This window comes from Epinephelus fuscoguttatus, linkage group LG16 (genome assembly GCF_011397635.1).
Source record: "Epinephelus fuscoguttatus linkage group LG16, E.fuscoguttatus.final_Chr_v1".
Classification (NCBI taxonomy): domain Eukaryota; kingdom Metazoa; phylum Chordata; class Actinopteri; order Perciformes; family Serranidae; genus Epinephelus; species Epinephelus fuscoguttatus.
In genome coordinates, this window is record NC_064767.1 from 8061231 (window position 1) to 8080676 (window position 19446).

A 19446-nucleotide genomic window follows, 5' to 3' on the forward strand; every position below is an offset into this window, starting at 1 on the left:
TTTCAAAACCAATACTGTAAAGTGAGCTATCATTTCAGTGTCAGATAACACTTACAGTGAACCGATAGGCATTCTGACCCCTGAGATATTCTCGGCTATCCTATTGGAACCAGACAACTTTTTAACTTTTCTCCCCCATAGCATTTCCATGTGGTATTTTTGTTGGCGCTGCTGTTGCAAAGACACCCAGATTGATCACATTTTCTTCTCAGAGCTTAGCAACGAGTCTCTGTTCCAAGTAGAGTTTCCAGTTACTTCGGTTTTTCCACCGCCCGCCATTTCCGCTACGGATAGGCACTGGGGAAAAACAAAAGTATTATCCTCTTCCTGTTTTATTTGTGAAACGGTTGATGCTATTTCCTTGTGCTATAAATCAAGCCTTCATTTTCCTGGGAGATCGTCCCCAGTGGCAGACAGAATTATATAGTGAAAGAGATGATAAGGAACTAATCCAAACGTAGATTGTGTCATTATTCTACAGCCATTACATTGTCCATTTTCCACTCTATCCACTTATGAGGGGCTGGGTCGCTGGGGCAGCAGGCCGAGCAAAGCACCCCAGACGTCCCTCTCCCCAGCAACGCTTTCCAGCTCCTCTTGGGGATCCCGAGGTGTTCCCAGGCCAGATGAGATATGTAATCCCTCCAGCTTGTTCTGGGTCTTCCCCGGGGCCTCCTACCAGTGGAGTCTGCCAGGAACATCTCTAACGGGAGGCGCCCAGGAGGCATCCTGATCAGATGCCCAAACCACCTCAACTGACCCCTTTCGATGCGAAGCAGCAGCGGCTCTACTCCGAGCTCCCTCCAGATGTGCAAACATTACACTGTGCAAACAACAATTATGTCATCATAAATTAAAGCAAAAAATGGTCTACTGGGGCGTTGGTGGCTTAGTGGTAGAGCAGGCGCCCCATATACAAGGCTCTTGCCGCAGCGGCTGGGGTTCGACTCCACCCTGTGGCCCTTTGCTGCATGTCACTCCCTCTCTCTCTCCCCCTTTCACGCTTGTCTGTCGTATACATTAAAGGCTAAAAAACCCCAAAAATATCTTTAAAAAAAAATAAATAAAAAAAAAATAAAAAAAATAAAAGGTCTAACACTTTAAATAAAGCTGATTTTTAATTCTGCTATAATACCAACCATGCTAATATGTTCTATATCCAACCTCCAATGTTTGGTGATGGATCCAATCATCCTATTGTCTAACATTATGTAGAGAAAAAAATATGACAGACTGGTTGACAGAGTTGTCCTGATACCAATATCACAATCAGAAATACCTCCACTACTGCCTGAAATGCTGAATCAGGTATTGAGTCTACGCACAGGTCCAATTACATGTGATTTATTACGAAACTTAAAAGTAGTTTCACAACTGGATGAAATGGCAGTTTCCCCAGAAGTCAATTCTTTGTTGCTGCTCTAAAACTGTAGTCTACATGGCAACCTGCACTGTGCAGCCACTGGTAGCTACTGTTTTAGCAGCAAAAAAGAATTGATTCTAGTAAATAGTGTGATGTTACCTGTTTGCAAAATGTCAGGAATTTGGAAGCAATCTACACTGAAAAGTCCCACCAGTAAAAAGGCAACATGTATGGTATACAAGGCTTTAGTTTTGCAGGGTAGCACAAGTGTTGCCAATTTCAACGCCAGAAAACACACTGGTATCTGAACATTACCTGGTATTGGCTGCTATTGGGACGGAGAAAATGGTATTGTGACATCTCTATTGATTGATGATGGAAAAACTTGTCAGTTGCAGCCCACTTTAAGTACATACTTAATATTTAACAATGTCTCTGTTTCCTTTATCAAAAAAGCTAAAGATTCCAGTAATTTTTTCCCCGTCTGCTACATAAATCTTATTTATGCGAGCATGGACAGAGATCTGGATAAATGGACACACACTGGCTGGCCTTTCATACACATAAACGCCTATCCCTCCACCTAAATGACATTACTTAAACATGTACACACACAAAGACACACAACAGTGTGCCCTTGTTTGGCTGTCTTTTGAAAAGGCCACAGTCCTTAAAATGTATGGAAGAGGTGACTCAGTGAGTACGATGAGTCTACTCAAACAGGACTAAGGCACTGAAACTGCATACACACAAACACACACGCAGAAAAAAACATACAAGTAAGGATGTCCCGCAGGCTGCCATTTCTGGCTGTCATTCCAGCTGAGCACTGAGGCAGAAGGACAGAGAGCGAGAGAGAGACAGGCGGGTGGAGAAGAAAGGGTGGAGAAGGGTGGGGGTGGTGACACAATGAAGGCTCACAGGGAGACAGGAAGCAGATGGTGCAAATGAGGCTGAGGTCTTTAATGAACTACTGAGGAGAGGAGAGGAGAGGAGAGGAGAGGAGAGGAGAGGAGAGGAGAGCTCTATTACCTATATAAACCAAAGACATATAATATCTCTCTCTGAAAAAAACTTTCAACACGTTGAGTTGAACACTGCCAATGTCACATTTTAATGGCTGATCCCATCTAACAAGATAATGATGTTAAAAATCCTTATAAAATCCGAACTGTTCTCCAGTCTGGCCAAATAACACAATGAAGACAAAATATAATCACTCTCTATTTCACACACATTTTTGCATTTGAGCCAGAGTACATCTTTCCAAGTGCACAGCTGCTTTCAGAAGCCGAGGACGACAAAGACAGAGCCGAAAAAAACAAGGGAGGCCAAAGAAATGTGGATGTTAAGGTGGAGATGGAAAGATTCAGTGCCTGTAAATATTCTGAAACAGACAGGACAGTATTCAGCTCAGGAAAAGTTTTGCAGTACGTGCGGGTGGTTTCCACCAACATGAACTGAGCCAGCCTCCTACGCATGGGCTGCCTGAAAGACTTTCTACACCTGTCAATTAAACCCCCCTGGGTATAAGGTCAGCTGACAAATGCTAATACATATAGAAACACACAAAATCGCAATGTATAGCAGAAACTGGGTCAATTAATTGTACTGGGGACATTCACAGCAAGCAATAAGACCCCTTGTTGTTTCTGATGCTACATGGCTATTCTCCGTCATTGCCATCATCCTTGTTGCCGTGGTAATGAGGTTTCCCTAATGGCAGGTCGGGGTCAGCTGTGGGTCAGTCAGCAGGGGAGTAAGACTCTCATAGTTAGCAACAACCGCTACTCCTTGAAGCCAGTCATCATCTTTCCACGCCCATTCCATCTATCAGAGGATAATTTGGTCAAATTGAAACATGAGAGAACAATGTTCACCCAGATATCTTTAACAAGTCTTAAATAAAGAAAATAAACACACATTACTAATTTTATCAGCAGAGCAAACATGTGCCAACACTAAAACATCTTTAAGGACAGCACAGAATCATGAGCACATCCAAAGCTGGTGTTGGAGCCAAAGAGAATGTCTGGATTAACTGTCTATTGGGATGTTTATGATTAAACTATGATTGATTAATCACTGTTAAAAAATTCGAGCAATTAGCAATATATAAAGTGAAGTGATTTTCCATATGACAGGAAAGGCACAGAAAAAGCGGACATGTTAGAGAGTGAAATAATCAGCTGTCGTATGTTTCATCTTGTGTCTGTCCATCAGAAAAGCCAATATGTTGCAAGAAAGTGTCTAATCTTTTTAATCTTGTTAGGACATTTTCTCGGACAACAATAGGCAGAGTGGCAATAACATTTTGTTTTATCTTATTATTGATTCAAAATTATGTACTTGTGTTTTTCTATTAATGATTCTATACTGCATACTACTAGTAATGATTCAAGTGATTTTATGAGAGATCTGAGCTGCAAATCCTCAAAAAAACCCATGTCACGCTTGTAAGAGAAATCTGAAATTCATATTTATTATCTGTAAACAATTAATCATTTACTGATTATTATTAATGTTGGCAACAAATGCTTGCGCAATATGGGGGTAGGTTTTTGCATTGTGTCTTGATGCAGAAGGGGCTGGCAATTAGGTTTAGGCAACAAGACTACTTTTAAGGTTAGGAAAGATTGTGGTTGATGTGATATGACGACATGACGTTGTAAAATAACGTCCACTTTCACATGGGACATGTACATTGGTCTCCTTTGTCAAAGTCCTGCACATGTACCCATACACCTCCCCTACCACCCACGGTAAGCGATTTCACACTCTCTGATGCTCTGACCATCTAATGATGACGTGAATGGGTTTACATTGAAGTTGAGTAAAAGCCTGGTCCGTCACATACAGATGCTGAAAGGTGCCAACGTTCATGGTGCACCCACACAGATGCTTTTGACGCCCTGAGATAGACCATGCTGGACTGAGTAAAGTGCTTAAAATGGACAACCCCATGAATGTAGAATTATTTTTGCCACTCACTGACAATAGGAAACTTGTTATATTTGTATTTAAGCTACTTTGATAACTTGTTGAAATATCCAGGTATCCCTGCCACATCATGACACTGAAGATCATTTAAGGGGTAAATTAAAATCATATGAATAGGATGTGATTTGTACACACAATTTTGATGAGTTCTATGGCCTTACAATGAAGGTGAAATTTCATTTGTGCTTAGAAATTTGGGTTTAATCCCACCCAGGTGTAACATATATCCCACAGTGTGTGTAATACAGAATACTGCAAAGTAGGGCTATACCCCAGAGTCTTATATTTCAAAGACATATGTTGGGGAGAACTCCTCCTCAAAAGGTAAGACTGGGAGTATTTATTACAAGACCAGCATTTTGACTTTGCAGGGCCATTAAAAGCACATTTAATAGATCTAGCTTTTAGGAAAGGGAATGTCTAAAGAGGACAGATGATAGAAACGATGACAGTGGCAAAGGCGGAGGGCAAGGACCGAGAAGGGGAGTGAAAATAGGAAGAGAATGAGACAGAAGATGGAGAGAGGAGATGAACATGCATTGACAGCAGCCTGTGTGTACATTTTAATGCAGACACATACAGATTATGCTTTAACATCTATGTTTCTGAGACTACATCAGCCACAGTCCAAAGAATCCAAAGTGAGGCATAAGACTAGATGACTCTGGGGCGATATCTGGATAACAACAACCATACTTATGGCTAATGTCAAAATAACATCTAACTGCTCTTCCAAAGTTCATGCACTTGCAAATGCCTTTATTCCACAAACCCTGCTGAGACAAAGGCAGACCATTTACACATGTGTACGTGCTGCAAAAATATAGTTAATCATATCAGGTGATATGGGACATTCAGCCAGCACCACATCAAACAGAAGACCGACATTCTTACGTGTTGTGAGAAGCAAGAATGCCATTAGCTCCAGTAAAAGAATGAACAAGAGAGACATTATATCAAGATGTGAAATTTTGCTGCTCTGGAGGTGCTCAAGTCTGCTCAAAAGAAAAAAAATGTCTGTCATGAAAATAATCAAGGGGAAGTTAACTTAATAAACGCCCCACTTTGACCGTTTCTGTTCTTGCAAACAGAGAGAAAATTGAACTTTAGAGAAAAAATGTGGGCTATTACACCAAAGGTACGACCACTGAAGTGTACATGTGTGTACGAACTCAAAGATACTGACAAAACTCCAATATGCAGACACACTCACATTCACGCGCAGCTCAGAATCATTCTAGGCTGTGGTCCCAATGCTAACCTCAAGTCAACAAACACACATGGAACTCAGCAGAGAGAGAAAGAGACGGAGCAAGGAGAGGCCAGTGGTTATTATGCTTGGACCGAGGTTCTGTGCTGTTATATTCTGAAGTGTGGACTGGGCCTGGTTACAGACACAACGTGGACCGCAAAACGTCTCTTTAATTGGAACGAAGTGAAACGAAGTCCAGATGGCTTTAATAGACAATATTCGCTTGGGGGACACATTCCAATTTGTCTTTCTCTCCATCTGTGTCCAGGTCTCCTGCTCCCACACATTTTCCTCCGCTGTCCGTACTCTTTCACATCCTTTGAGTCAGCCGCCCTTTCCATTCCACAAACTTCACTTTCTCCATTTCTGTTCCACAACCATTATTTCTTCATCATCATTAGCATCTTTCAGCGCTGTGTTCCATTAACCTCGAATACAGAGGTCAGAGGTGGGAATGACGTTGCAACTGAGTTGACCGGTACAGTACAAGTCGGAAAACCAAGATGTTTTTAACAATACCACTTCAAGCCACATTAGCCACTGTTAGCCATACCATTTGATAACAATGCAGTGTGCTGTATTTTGCACATACACACACACGGTAGCAACGTGTCCACTATGTGTACCACTGTTTTAATGAGACACAAACAAGACAGAAGTGGTAATAAACAGTATATTACTTCAGCTTTCACTACTGCTGATGCATAGAGCAGCCATCTTGAATTTTGAGGATGGAGTTGGTGAGGTTCCTAGGACTTTCCAAGTTGGAAATCCAACTTCAGGGGGCGTTCTAGTTGAAATTTCCAAGTGGGAACTCAGAAATTCTGACTTTCCAGTGCAAAGTGAACGTACCACAAGACCTCACTGACACCCCTCTTCATCCCTCTGTCTTCCCAATCCTTACATACATCACACATACTTTAAATTTTGGCATTTCATCTTTACAAATGACACTCAGGAATATTTCTGTGAACATTTATTCTAAATGAGGTGGAAAATTTCATGGTCTTGAAACACGCTTGAGGAGTTTTTTTAAACTGTAGGAAATATGGAATGCAGTTTGTATTACTGAAAAACATCAACACATGATACATAATGTGTGAAGTCAGCACCCTGGACAGCAGGGTACATCCATCCATTTTCTACACCCACTTATTTCTATTCAGGATGAACTGGGGTCTGTTTTAGTATGTACTGGATGAAAAGACCTTACCAGTAAGACACATCCAGGGGGTTAAAACAGCGCCTTGAGATGAGGTCAGCAAAGACGGACTCAGTCTCACGACATGCCGTCCCATTGCCAATGACAACCTTGGAACAGCTAGTATGGACAAGAGGAAGAGGAGAAGGACAATGAAGATTAAGAAGCTAGATTAGGTAAACTAGATTCGGTTCACAATTCTCTTTCCCTGAGATGATTTTGAAGCACTGAGTTATCATTGCTGCTACATAAATGCAGAGAGGAAAGTAACAGCAATAAAAACACTGATAAATACAACTCAAAGTGACCATTTAGACACAAGCAGCAGTACCTGTATTTCATCATAAGGTGGCGCAGTTTGTCTGCCTCTTTTCGCTGGTCTGAATTATGCAGGTACACAACATCAGTATGAAGAATCTGACCTGAGAGCAGGGAGATGGAGACAAACAGAGGGTGAGAGAAAATACAGTGTTGATGATGAAGTATTATGATGACAACAGGGGGCTCAACAGAGAAAGCTATGTACCATCAGCTAATGTCTCTCCACTGTATGCTGTCTAACGAAGCAGCACTGCCCCAAATAAATCAAATCAAATAGTTTATGAACTGCACATCTTTACTGTCTAAGCCTCCACAGGAAGTCCAGCATCTTCCAGTTAGCTGCTTCCTCAGAGGAGGAGTGTAGCTCTGAATGGACAGCTCTGACCAGAAGTCATGTGAGCTGGGAACCACTAAACCTAGGACCATACCACACTGGGCCTGACACCCGATGTATACCTGTGTCTGACTGTTACAAGTGTGTCAGTGTGACTTGTGGCCACACAATCAGTCACCCAGAGGGTGGGACCTACTCTTGCGCAGTGTGATGCCACACCCACTGAGACACATGCTGTGACATACAGTACAGCAGAAACACACATACATATGCACGCTCACACTTATTTCACCCACTAGGGTCATGCCAACTGGCATCTAGTCTCTGACATGTACATGCACACCAAAATATAGGCCGTTAGCCATGAATATGCAGTGGCACTTTAATCTGCATAGTGTAAAAGAGTAGATAACTCTTCAATATGCGACTGCAATTACAGAAAAATGCTGTTAGTAAAATAAAAATGTTCTGTTCTTACAAAAAAGTAGGAATTTGTGTTTATGCTTACTGAATGCATCAATGACCAATTACATGTCGAAATAGTGGAGAGTTCCACTCAAGAAAACGTAGAGCTTTAATGTGCAATGAGCTGTACTTTATATTTCTTGTTTTAGATTAACATAGTGGCACAGGATAAATCTGTGTTTGCCGTCAGCCTCAATGGATCAACACACAACATCCAACGTGACGCCGTAGCCTCTCAGACACGACTGCCATCCTTGGATTTTGTGCACTATGGCATCTAGAGCTTTCAGAAATAGTGCAAGAAAGATGATGTGACATTGTTGATAAGTATGGTCTTATACTGGGGCGTCGGTGGCTTAGTGGTAGAGCAGGCGCCCCAAGGCTCTTGCCGCAGCAGCTCAGGTTCGACTCCAGCCTGTGGCCCTTTGCTGCATGTCTCTCCCTCTCTCTCTCCCCCTTTCACACTTCACTATCCTATCAATTAAAGGCAAAAATGCCCATAAAAATATCTTTAAAAAAAAAAAGTATGGTCTTATAGCTCATATGCAAACGTAGGTGGTATAAACATGTGTTAAGTACACTACATAGTTACTTACTTGTGGGCGAGAGAATTGCCAGCTTACAGCCATGTCTAAAGCCTGGGTCCACCCCCATGATGACACAGCCCCTGACTGGACACACCAACAGGCGCTGCCGGAGGTTCCGCACAAACATGGCGATAGACTCCTTCTCTGCTGTACTGGTCAGCTTAGTCCTAAAGTGAGGGAATGCAAAAGAAATACAGACAGATGGGTGTGAGAACAGTAGAGGAGTGGGGGGAGATGTGAACAAAAAGAGGGGAGAAGAGACAGAGATGTAGAGAGTAGTTGTATGGTGAAGGTAAAAAGAAAGAGAAAAAGGGGAAGGAAGGAGAAAGTTGGGGGATGAGGGGAAAGAGATAACAGGCACACAGTGTAAATGAGTAAGTGGTGATCAAAGGTAGGAAAGCCCTGAGAGAGTGCAAGCACACATTAACAGTCACATTTGAAATACCTGTAACTTCTGGTGAGCAAAGGCAGAATAAGCCGTTTATAAGAGTCCTCTACTGCATTATTGATCATTGCACGAAGCTCGTCTCTTGCCAATGTCTTCGGCCTCCACCTGCATTAAAACATTGGGACAAAGATTTTATTTTTCCATAGGTCATTTCCACTAATAAATATAATCTATAAAAGTAAATGTGACTTCCTCTAGTCAGCAAACTGCAAAATGTATCTACAAAAAACCTGTAGCACTCTGCACAAAATACTTAATATGCGTTTGTGTTTGTGTGTGCCTGCTTGTTACAGTGCTTGTGTTTTATTGCGTTTCTGACCTGTTGTTGATGCACCACCTGGTGAAGTCACTCTTCACCCTGTCAGGAATGTTCACCTTCACTGTCAAAATCTTCAGACTCTCCCCTCGGTTAATAGCCAGGGTCTGTACACACACATACACACAGACGTTTCCCCTGCTTAATGCAAAACAATAAACTGCATAAACAGTGCAGACAGGCGCATATGAACACAGAGAGGAAAGACCCACTTCCCTCACAAAAACCCACAATTTCTACTTCTCGCATTTTAAACGTATGAATATTTTGCAAAGCAATGGTCCAAACCTACACAGCAGATTACTCTGTGGTTGTTTATATGTCCATTTACATCTATAGTCTAATAAACTTGCTTATACAGTTTTAAAACATGGATAGATTTTATTTCTTTGCAGCAAAATCCTGCAGTTGTGATGCTAAATTTTACATTTTTTACTTAAATTTTTTTTTACTTTCTTACTTATAAATATCGAAAGGTAAATTGGAAGCAATTATGGGGGTAAAAAGAAAGAAAATATTTAATTAAAGATGCCATTAGTACACAGACAAAGTTACTGTATACACAATATATGTGTAAAAGACATGTGTACCCAAACCTCCACACATGAGCACAAAAACAAAATCTGTGAACTCTCCGCGCACACACGCGTGTAAAAGTGACGAGCCTAGCAGTATATCCTGTGGCCAGGCCTGTTGTGTTGTGTGCTGGTCCCCCCTCAGAGGAACTGTTACATGCTGTTAAGCAAACTGTAGTAAGTGTCTGACCTTTTCAGTAGGGAACCTTTAGCCCACCACAGAACAGGGCCAAGAAACAAGACGTCAATCTGGAAACCAAGCGGAAGAAGCGAGCTGACAAATGCCACCACTATGCCACCATCAGTGCTGAGACCGCAAGGCCTACCCCCACCCACACCCGCACACGTGGTGCCACAACCATTACCACTCAGCAGCACCCTCGGATGTGCTGCACCCATACGCAACACACACACACACACACACACACACACACACACACAAAATAAAAATATAAAATACAGCTAATGGCATGGCAGAGGCTAGAATTAATGCAGCAGGCTTGCTTGAATTATGATGAAAGTTAGATTTCTCTTCTGTTGGCATGTTTCTGCCCTGGGCTGCCGCACTGACAGTGATGAGATTTCTCAAACAATCTTCATCAAAGCACTGAAGTTTAACATGCTGCTGAAGGAAGGAAGCAAAATACTTCTTTCTGAATTCTTTGACCATCTAGAGGAGCTCGAGAGTGAAATTAAAACAGTAAATATGAAACTGCCTAGCTAAATCTGTGTTCTCAGGGTTCAGCATTCAATCGTTTTAAAGATCATTTTGTATAATGAAGAATGACATGCTGTCTTTTACATTACTGCAATGCATCACAGGCCGATTCCTACACTTCCTAAGCCTAGTGTGCCGTCTGTTTGTTGAATGTGGGGATGAACGAATATGTAAAAACTCCAAAAATAAGAGGGTTATCAGGAAAAAAAAGAAAAATGGCACTAGTTTTAAGTCTCATACCAAAAAATGATCTACTGGTGGTCACCTTATGTAAACGCTGATAGACAACAGAAGACACAAAGAAAAATGTGACTGGATTCCCAATGCTCAGATGTATAGATAAAAGACAATTTGAATTATCTTTGTCCTTATAATTATGCAGGTTCTGTGTACCAGATATTGCACATACTTTTATATGTTGCCTGCATGATAAACATACATTTTAATGCAATACAGATAAGCACTGCTGCAAATCCACTAATCCAAACGCATGCTTCTAAACAATCCTGTAATTTACCTACCAAAAAACTCAAAAATGAATCTTTTTGTCTGGTTGCCAAACCCCAACTATGGTCCACTATGCCCCACCAAAATTTAAAATTTCATGTGTCTCCATCAGCTCTACAATCTGTGTTCTTCCTCTGCTTTCCTTGGTAGCTGCCCACTGTCCTCGCTGATGATAAAATAACCTTGTGCCTGTCTGTACGTCTCTCAGTTTCGGCCTGGGTTGGGTCACTGGTGGGAGACAGAGGGTGATCTGAGAGGAAGGGTGATGTGAGACAGAGTGAGAAGCGTGTGTTTGTGTGTTAGGTGGTCCACGAGTGACATGTGGCCAAGTACTGGCCAAGCCCTGACAAGACCAGACAGAATGTCTTTCCTGGATGCCCCTTCATCCTTCCGCCAGCCCCCAAGGGAGGGCAGCCAGTCAACAACCGTCCTCCCTGTCTCCTTCTCTCTCTCAGCCTTTCTTTAGAGGAATACTATCATCAACACATCCATCCACCCGACATATCATGGATAAACAAACAGATACGCATACTGACACACACACACATTCCCGGCAGATTTGCACACTTTTTGACCTGGCTGACACACACGGGACAGGACGCACTGTATAATAAACCAACAGCTGTCAGCAGCAGATCGCCTTAAATTCAGAAAAGAGAGTTAGTCAAGAGATAATACTCAGCTGTAGTAGTGCAAGACGGTCTTTAAAAAAACAAAACAAAACTGAGCATATAATGTTCTTCATAAACAATGACATTATAACGGGTGAAGCATATGGAATGTAAACTACATTTAGTGAATATTATTCTTTAGACAGTACGATTTCAGACAAATATTGACTCTCTAAATATCAATGAGGATAAGTCACCACAAGGGATCACGGCCCAGCATGATACACTGGTCTTTTACACAAACATACTGGCTGCTCAGGGAGAACTCTGTGCTCCTTCTGTCCCCTTTACACTCTCTTATTCTATCCAAAAACAAACACAACACGGCATGGAGTCTGACGGACATTCATGGAACAACAAACTTTAGATCAGAGTAAAGAAGGAGAAAGAGGAAAAGCATCTCAATTAGCACTTCATGTACGTCATATTTTGGTTTAGTTTTACGTGGCTTTATCATGTTTTGTTATCTAATTATCTAAATTGTAAAAATGTCATATTACTGACAGGGAAAAGGAGGCAGAGGAGGGTTAAACAGACCAGACATCATTGATTTATGAAATATATACTGCACCAGCATACTACAAGAAGTGATACAGAATTATCATCTTGTTTCAAAGCATTAAGACATACACAAACACAAAAACTCAGTGTTTGTGTGTGTGGGTGTCAGTGCAAATAATGTTGTTTTTCTCCACCTATCCATCAAAAAAGAGTCTTTAATTGATCAAACAGTTGCATGTACCCAAGCTCCTCTGCGGGCGAGCCCCACATTGGAGCGCTAAACTACCATTTGATCACAACGCAAATCACATTAAAAATAGCCCACTGCACATTCAACAAATCCGCCCTGGCATGCTGAAGAGTGCACCCGCTTCTAATAGCTATAAGGTAAATGCGTACCCTTCGAAGAAGACCTCAAATCAAATCTGATGGAATTAAATCTGAGCTAAGGATCTCAACTAGATAGGTCACATGGCTTTAAGACATACTGCATACCAGGGCTTTGTGTACACTAGCTTTAGATGGATTTATAAAACAGTTACATAATTCTATTCTTATTATAGGGCTGATTATATTCCGTAAATCTCCATGATGGAAAATGTTTAGTAGGGCTGAAATTATTGATTAAATCGATTAATCGTTTCAGTCTTTATCCAAGCAAAAAGCCTACACCTTTTGAGGTTTCAGCTTGTAATTTGTGAGAATTTGAAGTTTCCTTTTCTTTATTGATTGTCAAATTAATGTCTTTGGGATTTGTATAGTTGGTCGGACAAAAAAGCAATATTAAAACATCAACTTCAGCATTTAATAATCCAAATAATTAATCAATAACAGAGAAAAAGATTGTCATATTAAATAAAAACGAGTATTAGCATTATTCACAGTCTGATACTTTTCAGTCTACAAGTTCATTGTGAAGCAGACAACGAGCACTGAATGACCATGTTTCACCTTTCTTTAGTTTTCTACTGGCTTCATTTATCAATTTGTCTTTGTATGTCTTTGTGTACTTAATTAAACCTTGCCAATAGGGACAGGACGATATGATTTTACGGTGCATTGGGATAAAAAACATTTGCATTAAGTTGATTGTGGCTAATTTCCATTATTGAGATAATCTTGAAAATTGTGTCCAGCAGCATCTGCGGCACTCAAGGAGGCAACCAACAATGAAAGAGACTCTGCAAAAACAGGCTGCATATGCACTAGCCTCAAATAACACAAAATATATTAACCAAGCATTTCAAACTGTTAAAACGCCTTTGCTCTTTAAGATTGTTGAACTTTTTGTTTTACTAAAAAGGATGTTCTCTAAAAAAGATGTGTGTCTTATCTGTGATGCAATTAAAACATTTGTTTCTTAACTAAATGTAAGGTAAAGTGATTCCAGTATGTTTAAGTGCCATTTTAAAAGTTTTAGGTATATTTTGATGGTTATCAGGATATTCAAGACATTGAATTTTCATATCATGCCCACTTGCCAATACCCCAAATCAGATTTTATTTCCTGTATCATTCCACAATGTATTGCTTTTTATGCTAGAATATTAAGGATGTAATTTAATTGTAATCGTAGGATGAATTTCAGTTCAGTTCAGTGGACCAACTGTAAAACCCTTCTATCACTGCCTTTAGAAAATGCCCCGGCCTTTTCCTTTAACAAACCACCAGAGCAGGGGCTTAATAAAATGTGCTAAAGCAAACGGGCAAGTGTGTGCTCACACACATGCCTCCTGTCAAAACACATCTCCCACCTGCTCCCCCTTCCCGACAACTTGACGGCTAGAAAAGGTTCATTTTAGCCGGAATCCGACAGCTAGCAGGGTCACAGCAGCCTGTGGATTAACGCTCCATGACAAAGGCGAGTCATCGAATTAAAGGCCTCTCATACGCACAAGAGGAGAGGGGAGAAGGGGAGATGTGTGGAGTGGATTGGAGGGCTGAGGTTTACTCAGAAAAAGAGGGAGGGAGGCAAATCAGAGCAAAGCAAGAAAGATAAGTGACGGACGCACCTCAGCGTCGCTCATCTGTTCATTCTCTCCCTCCCTATACCACCCCCTTTCCCTCTCCCCATCCTTCCGCCCGCCTGTGGGCCCAGCAGCAGCAGCTGTCACTACAGGAGAGCGCCTGTCAATCAAAGCCTCCTAATCCAATGGCATGTCGGCAGGGGACATGTCACATATGTTAAGAGGAGAGAACGAGGGGACTTGCAGGGTGTGCTTGTGTGTGAGCAAGTGTGTGCGCATGCATGTATGTTTACGTGATTGTATGACTGTAGGGCAGAACACGGTTGCCAGAGAGTGTGGTGTGGCAGAGAGGCAGCGGGTGATGGAAGCTGTGGTGACACATGAGGCCCGGGACCAACTCTGAGTAACCCACTAGTCACTAAAGGGACAGAGGGGGAGCAGAGGAGGCAGAGCAGGGCACAGGAGGGGTAAATATGGAAGCACAGACAAGGCTAACTGCGACTGACATGGCTAGCATTCAGAAACGGCACACATGAAGCAGACAGAAATGACACACACACACACACAAACAGATGGTGTGCATTTATTTGTGTGTGAGGCTCAGTCAAGGCAGAACACACGATACAGGTGTAAATGACCTTTAGTATGGCCCAACATTCTTGAATAATTTGTTTTTCATGTTTAATTATTCAACATGTATTTTGTATTATTTGTCTCCTTGGTTAAACCATAAAGGTTGTTGCTTTTATTTTGAGGGAGTAAAGCCAGTTGCCGTTGTCTGGATCTAATTTTAGTAGTTAGCAATAGTTGGCAATAACCGAAGGATTTGGAGAAATATTATGACAACACCAGGGCTAACCCATCAGCTAGACAACAAAATCCCAGCTGCTCCACTGCTAATACAAAACTGTACGGTATCATGAAATTCCAACAGATGAGTACCAAAAACTTCAACCTATCCTGCAGACTGCAATTTTTACAGGAATTCCCATGGGTCACAGAATTCCTGTGAGATTCCCATGAGACAGAACAGAAAAAAAACTCAACAGGAGCAGGCGAGATAGGAATCATAATCATAATAGGTGGGATATGGTATGAAAGTTATAAACTTGATGTCTTGTTACCTGATGAGGCTGGATGCGGTTGATGTTGCAGGTGAAGTCAACGTAGATGTGGAACTTGTCAATGTCCTTGTTCTTGTTTTGTTGGGCTCCTGGTTTTTTGTGGCCTTGGGCAGACTTCTCCTGCTCTTTTTCCTTTAGTGCCGACTTTGACACAGAGGACTGGATGGTCACAAAGCTGTTCTCACATCTGACACAGCAAGAGAGAAACACAAGAGTAGAGAAAGAAGAGGGCACTGTATTATTAGCCATGTCTGAGGTAAAACATAATCTGGTACCAATATCAATGTCACACAGAGCATTGTGGAAAATAAAATCAAGCATTGCAATAAACGTTGTGTGCATGTGACTGTTCTCACAATGTTTTCACATAGGTCAGTGTCTCAGGGTCTTTGGCTATCATATCAGCCAAGATATGCTCCACACCTGTCGCCACTTCTTCCACCGATGACAGACCTGACACACAGACAAAAAAACACATGCAAAGTGTGCTCAAAATCAGTTCTCCACTGGACCTTTAATGAGCTCTATAAATCTGTTGGAGCAAATATAATTTCAATGACATTTTATTACATTTGACATTTTTAACCATATGAACCAAAGCTGAAATTGTCTAACCCAATCAGTGACACAAAGTTATGTGCCCTAATTTATAAAAAAAAATCCTTTCTCCAGACGAGATGTTTTCAGTAAAAAACAAACAAACAAACAAATAAAAACAAAAACAGGAGTTTGACACACACAAAAAACCAACAGCTCCAAGGGCTTCTTGTCCAAGCATACTGCTAACCACCAGTGCTATGTTTAATTTAATGACTAAAAGTGTGTATGTGTTTATGTCTTACCCTCAGTGCCAGGTTTTACCCATGCCCTTAAATCCAGAGTGTGCGGTGTTTCCATGAGCGCAGAGGCGGCCTCCTCAAGGCCGAGTGCTTTGGCCCTGCGAGCTTTCGTCAGCTTACTGCCTTTCTTATAGGGAGAATACTGCAGACAAAGACAGAAGCACTGGACTGAGAAGACTGGTAAGGAGAGGCCCAAGAGCCATATTCAGGTTTGGATGAATAATGCTGCAACCAAGAATTAGCCCTCCAAATCCAATTCAAATGACAGATAATACTTAAGAACATAAATGTCATTCTGACCACATGATCCAGTTCATCAGCTGATCGGCAGCTCCTCAGGTCTTGCTCCAGCTCAGCTGTCAGAACACCATCTTTCTTCAGGGTCTGAATCACGGACTGGGTCTTCTTGGCAAGAGAGCTGAAGGAACACATAAACAGAAATATAAAAACAAAACAAAAACAGATTATATATAGAGTGCATACATTAAAACACACACAGACAGACACACAAAAAAGTGACACTCATATAAAACAATCACACAGGGTTTCTGATACTACTTTGGGTCTTAAAGCTTGATCAATAGCACCATCTAGTGGCCAATATTAGACATACTGTCTGGAAATGAACCAGATCCTGCTCAGCTCCTCTGGGAAAATATTCAATTTAAACATTTAATTCCTGCTGGCAAGAATATAAGTGGAAAATCAGTGTTTTTTTTTTTTTAAATTCAACTGTTTCGTTTGCTTACCATATCTCCTCATATACCAGCTGGACATCTCGAACAGCATCAGCGTCCATGTGGTTAATCATCTCTTTGCGGTACCGCACCATAAACGGCACAGTGTTCTCCTCACGAAGCAGCCCGATGATATTTGCACACACCCATCGCTCCACACATGTGAGGGTGGACAGAACCTGAGGGGAAGGACACTTACAGTTCAAACTGTACATCTATACTCTCCAATTCTTTTGCATCTTAGTGCACACAAACACAACATCCCAAGGTGGTTGTAATTTCCTCCACCATTTGACAATGATATAGACAAACACTTTCTCACACATAAAACACACTGACAAACCCTACAATACCTCTATCAAGTCCCAGTTCATGTTGAGGTCATTCCTCAGAGCTTGTGCTTCTGATGACTGTAAACTCGTCGGTTGTCCAAAGCAGGCACCACTGGTCTTCTGTTTCTTTAGGCAAGGCTCATCAAATGTGAAATCCTCCTCCTCCACTTCCTCTTTCTTTGCACGAAATCCAGGTAGTGATGACCCCTCGCCTGCCCATGTGTCTGCCTGATGGGCATCTGACACAATAAATGACACCCTCTACAAGAAAAAACAAGTGAAAGAAAATAGAGAGATAGGGGAATTTTTTTTTAAAAAAAAAAAGACTGTAAAAATAGTGGTTAGTGATAGGATACATACTTTATTAAAAGGTAACATTGGTGATAGCTAAAAGAGAGCTTTGCTGACTTCATAAAGTGTTGCAGAGAGAATGACAACTTTATTCACAAAATCACAAAATTATTCACTCAATTGGATGCTTGTCATGCAAATATTTTGGTGTGCACAGCTCAGTCACACACAGATATTTAAATATTATCTATTTCATCTTCTTCTTTGTGCATGTATGCAGATATACTCTAAAAAAGCCATTTGTCTTACCTCCTGCTTCATTCTGACACTTGGCCCACTGTTTTCAGCCCCTAGACCATTGCTCTGTTTTTCTCCTTCGTCTTCTCCTGCCGTATCATCTTTTTTGCCTTCATCAATATTTTTCCTCTTTGTTCCAGCCAACCCAGATGCAGCAGAATCCTTTGCAACTTTCGGGGCCTGTGTTTTTCGCTCTGCTGCAGGTTTGCGAGGCGCCCTTGGTTTAGGAACTTTAGGCACTTTAGGCGCCTTTGGTTGTTTGGGTGCTTTAGGCTCTTTTGGTTTAGCAGTTCTCTTGGCAGCTGCTTTCTTCTCCCCGGCTGCGGGGGCTCTGGCAGTCTTGCTGGGGGCTTTTGGCTTTGGCTCTTGTGGCTTCCATTCCTCACAGTCCTCATCACTGCTCACTGTCTGGGAAAAGGACCTGGTGGTAGAGTAGGAACAAAATGAAAAATCATCTAATTCTAATACTAGAATAAGATTTATCTCTCTCTGCTGAATGTTTTCCCCAGGTCTACCTGCCCTCCTCCACATAATAACATAATAACACAGGCTAGTGTCTTTAATGGATCACATATTGTTTTATGCAGTGTAATGATGTGGGTGTGTGCATATCTGTTAACGTCATTCCTAAAAATAACAGAGATAGACCCCAGTGTGCACCCGAGACCCTAACCAGTAATACACTATTGTTGCAGAAAATGAATGAATGGAAATCACTTACAAGTCGGAGTCCATATCTCTGTAGTCTGTGACTTTGGCAGTTGTCGTTCTGGGTCTTCGCATCATCTGTTAGAAAAGGTTATTAGTCAGCTAGCGTCACATTAAAACTGTGACGTTAACGTTACCGTTACATTCATAAGCTAACTGACATGAAATTATGGTCAGCGCTAAGGTTTCTACAGGTTAGCTAGCTAATAGCTAACGCTATATAACGTCTCACAGCAATGACAGTTAAACAGAAAGCTGGAATATGTTGTCTGTGCTTACTTTAACAGCAGTAGTGTATTTACTGAAGCAGACATAAACTTACCAAGGTTTGCTAGCTTTCACAACCAAAGTTAGGTTAGCCGTTATTTCAAATTTGGCGCTCCACGTCGACACTAGCAACGTTAGCCGGCTAAATACAACGACAGCTCGGCACATAAATGTATGACACTGCGTTCCCGTGCGTCAGAAAGAGTAAAAGACAAGTTGTACCTTTAAACCGTTGAAAACGCTCCAATTGTTTTTGGGTATTCCGTCTGAAATGTAGCCGGTGAAGCAGAAATTTCTGCTTCCTGCAACAGTAACCGTTCAACCAATGACGACATCCGAATATCGAGCACGTGCCCATCTCTTCTTCCTCATCGGTTGGTACATTAGCGTACAGACCTTCACCGCCCCCTGCTGGACTGGAGTGTACTGCAATAAATTGAATACTAGAAAATATAAAATCATCTTGGTTTCACTATGATGATTCAAGAAACGTTCAGGCTGTTTTTAAACATTTTTTTTTATTATACTTCTTAACACATAAAATAAACAGATTCAACAATAGCTACAACACAAAGGCTACAATAACTAAGCATCTGCCTTAGATCCATGATATATGATTTACAGA

At 41.5% G+C, this 19446-nt stretch overlaps 1 protein-coding gene across 2 annotated transcripts in view; it reads right to left on the reverse strand.

Annotated features, from left to right (window-relative positions):
* The window catches only part of srbd1 (S1 RNA binding domain 1), a 60554-nt gene extending 41423 nt beyond the window's left edge, over positions 1 to 19131 (reverse strand). The window contains exons 1-14 of one of the 2 annotated variants that reach the window (XM_049601384.1): positions 19044 to 19131; positions 18568 to 18632; positions 17859 to 18267; positions 17280 to 17519; positions 16939 to 17105; positions 16490 to 16607; positions 16193 to 16331; positions 15707 to 15803; positions 15351 to 15537; positions 9291 to 9394; positions 8969 to 9076; positions 8533 to 8690; positions 7148 to 7238; positions 6829 to 6936 (exon numbers count right to left, since the gene is read on the reverse strand). In XM_049601384.1, the coding sequence (XP_049457341.1) occupies positions 6829 to 6936; positions 7148 to 7238; positions 8533 to 8690; positions 8969 to 9076; positions 9291 to 9394; positions 15351 to 15537; positions 15707 to 15803; positions 16193 to 16331; positions 16490 to 16607; positions 16939 to 17105; positions 17280 to 17519; positions 17859 to 18267; positions 18568 to 18632 (1991 nt within the window). In that variant the 5' untranslated portion in view covers positions 19044 to 19131. The other variant, XM_049601385.1, reaches the window with a different exon arrangement.
* Between the last annotated feature and the right edge of the window lie 315 nt (positions 19132 to 19446).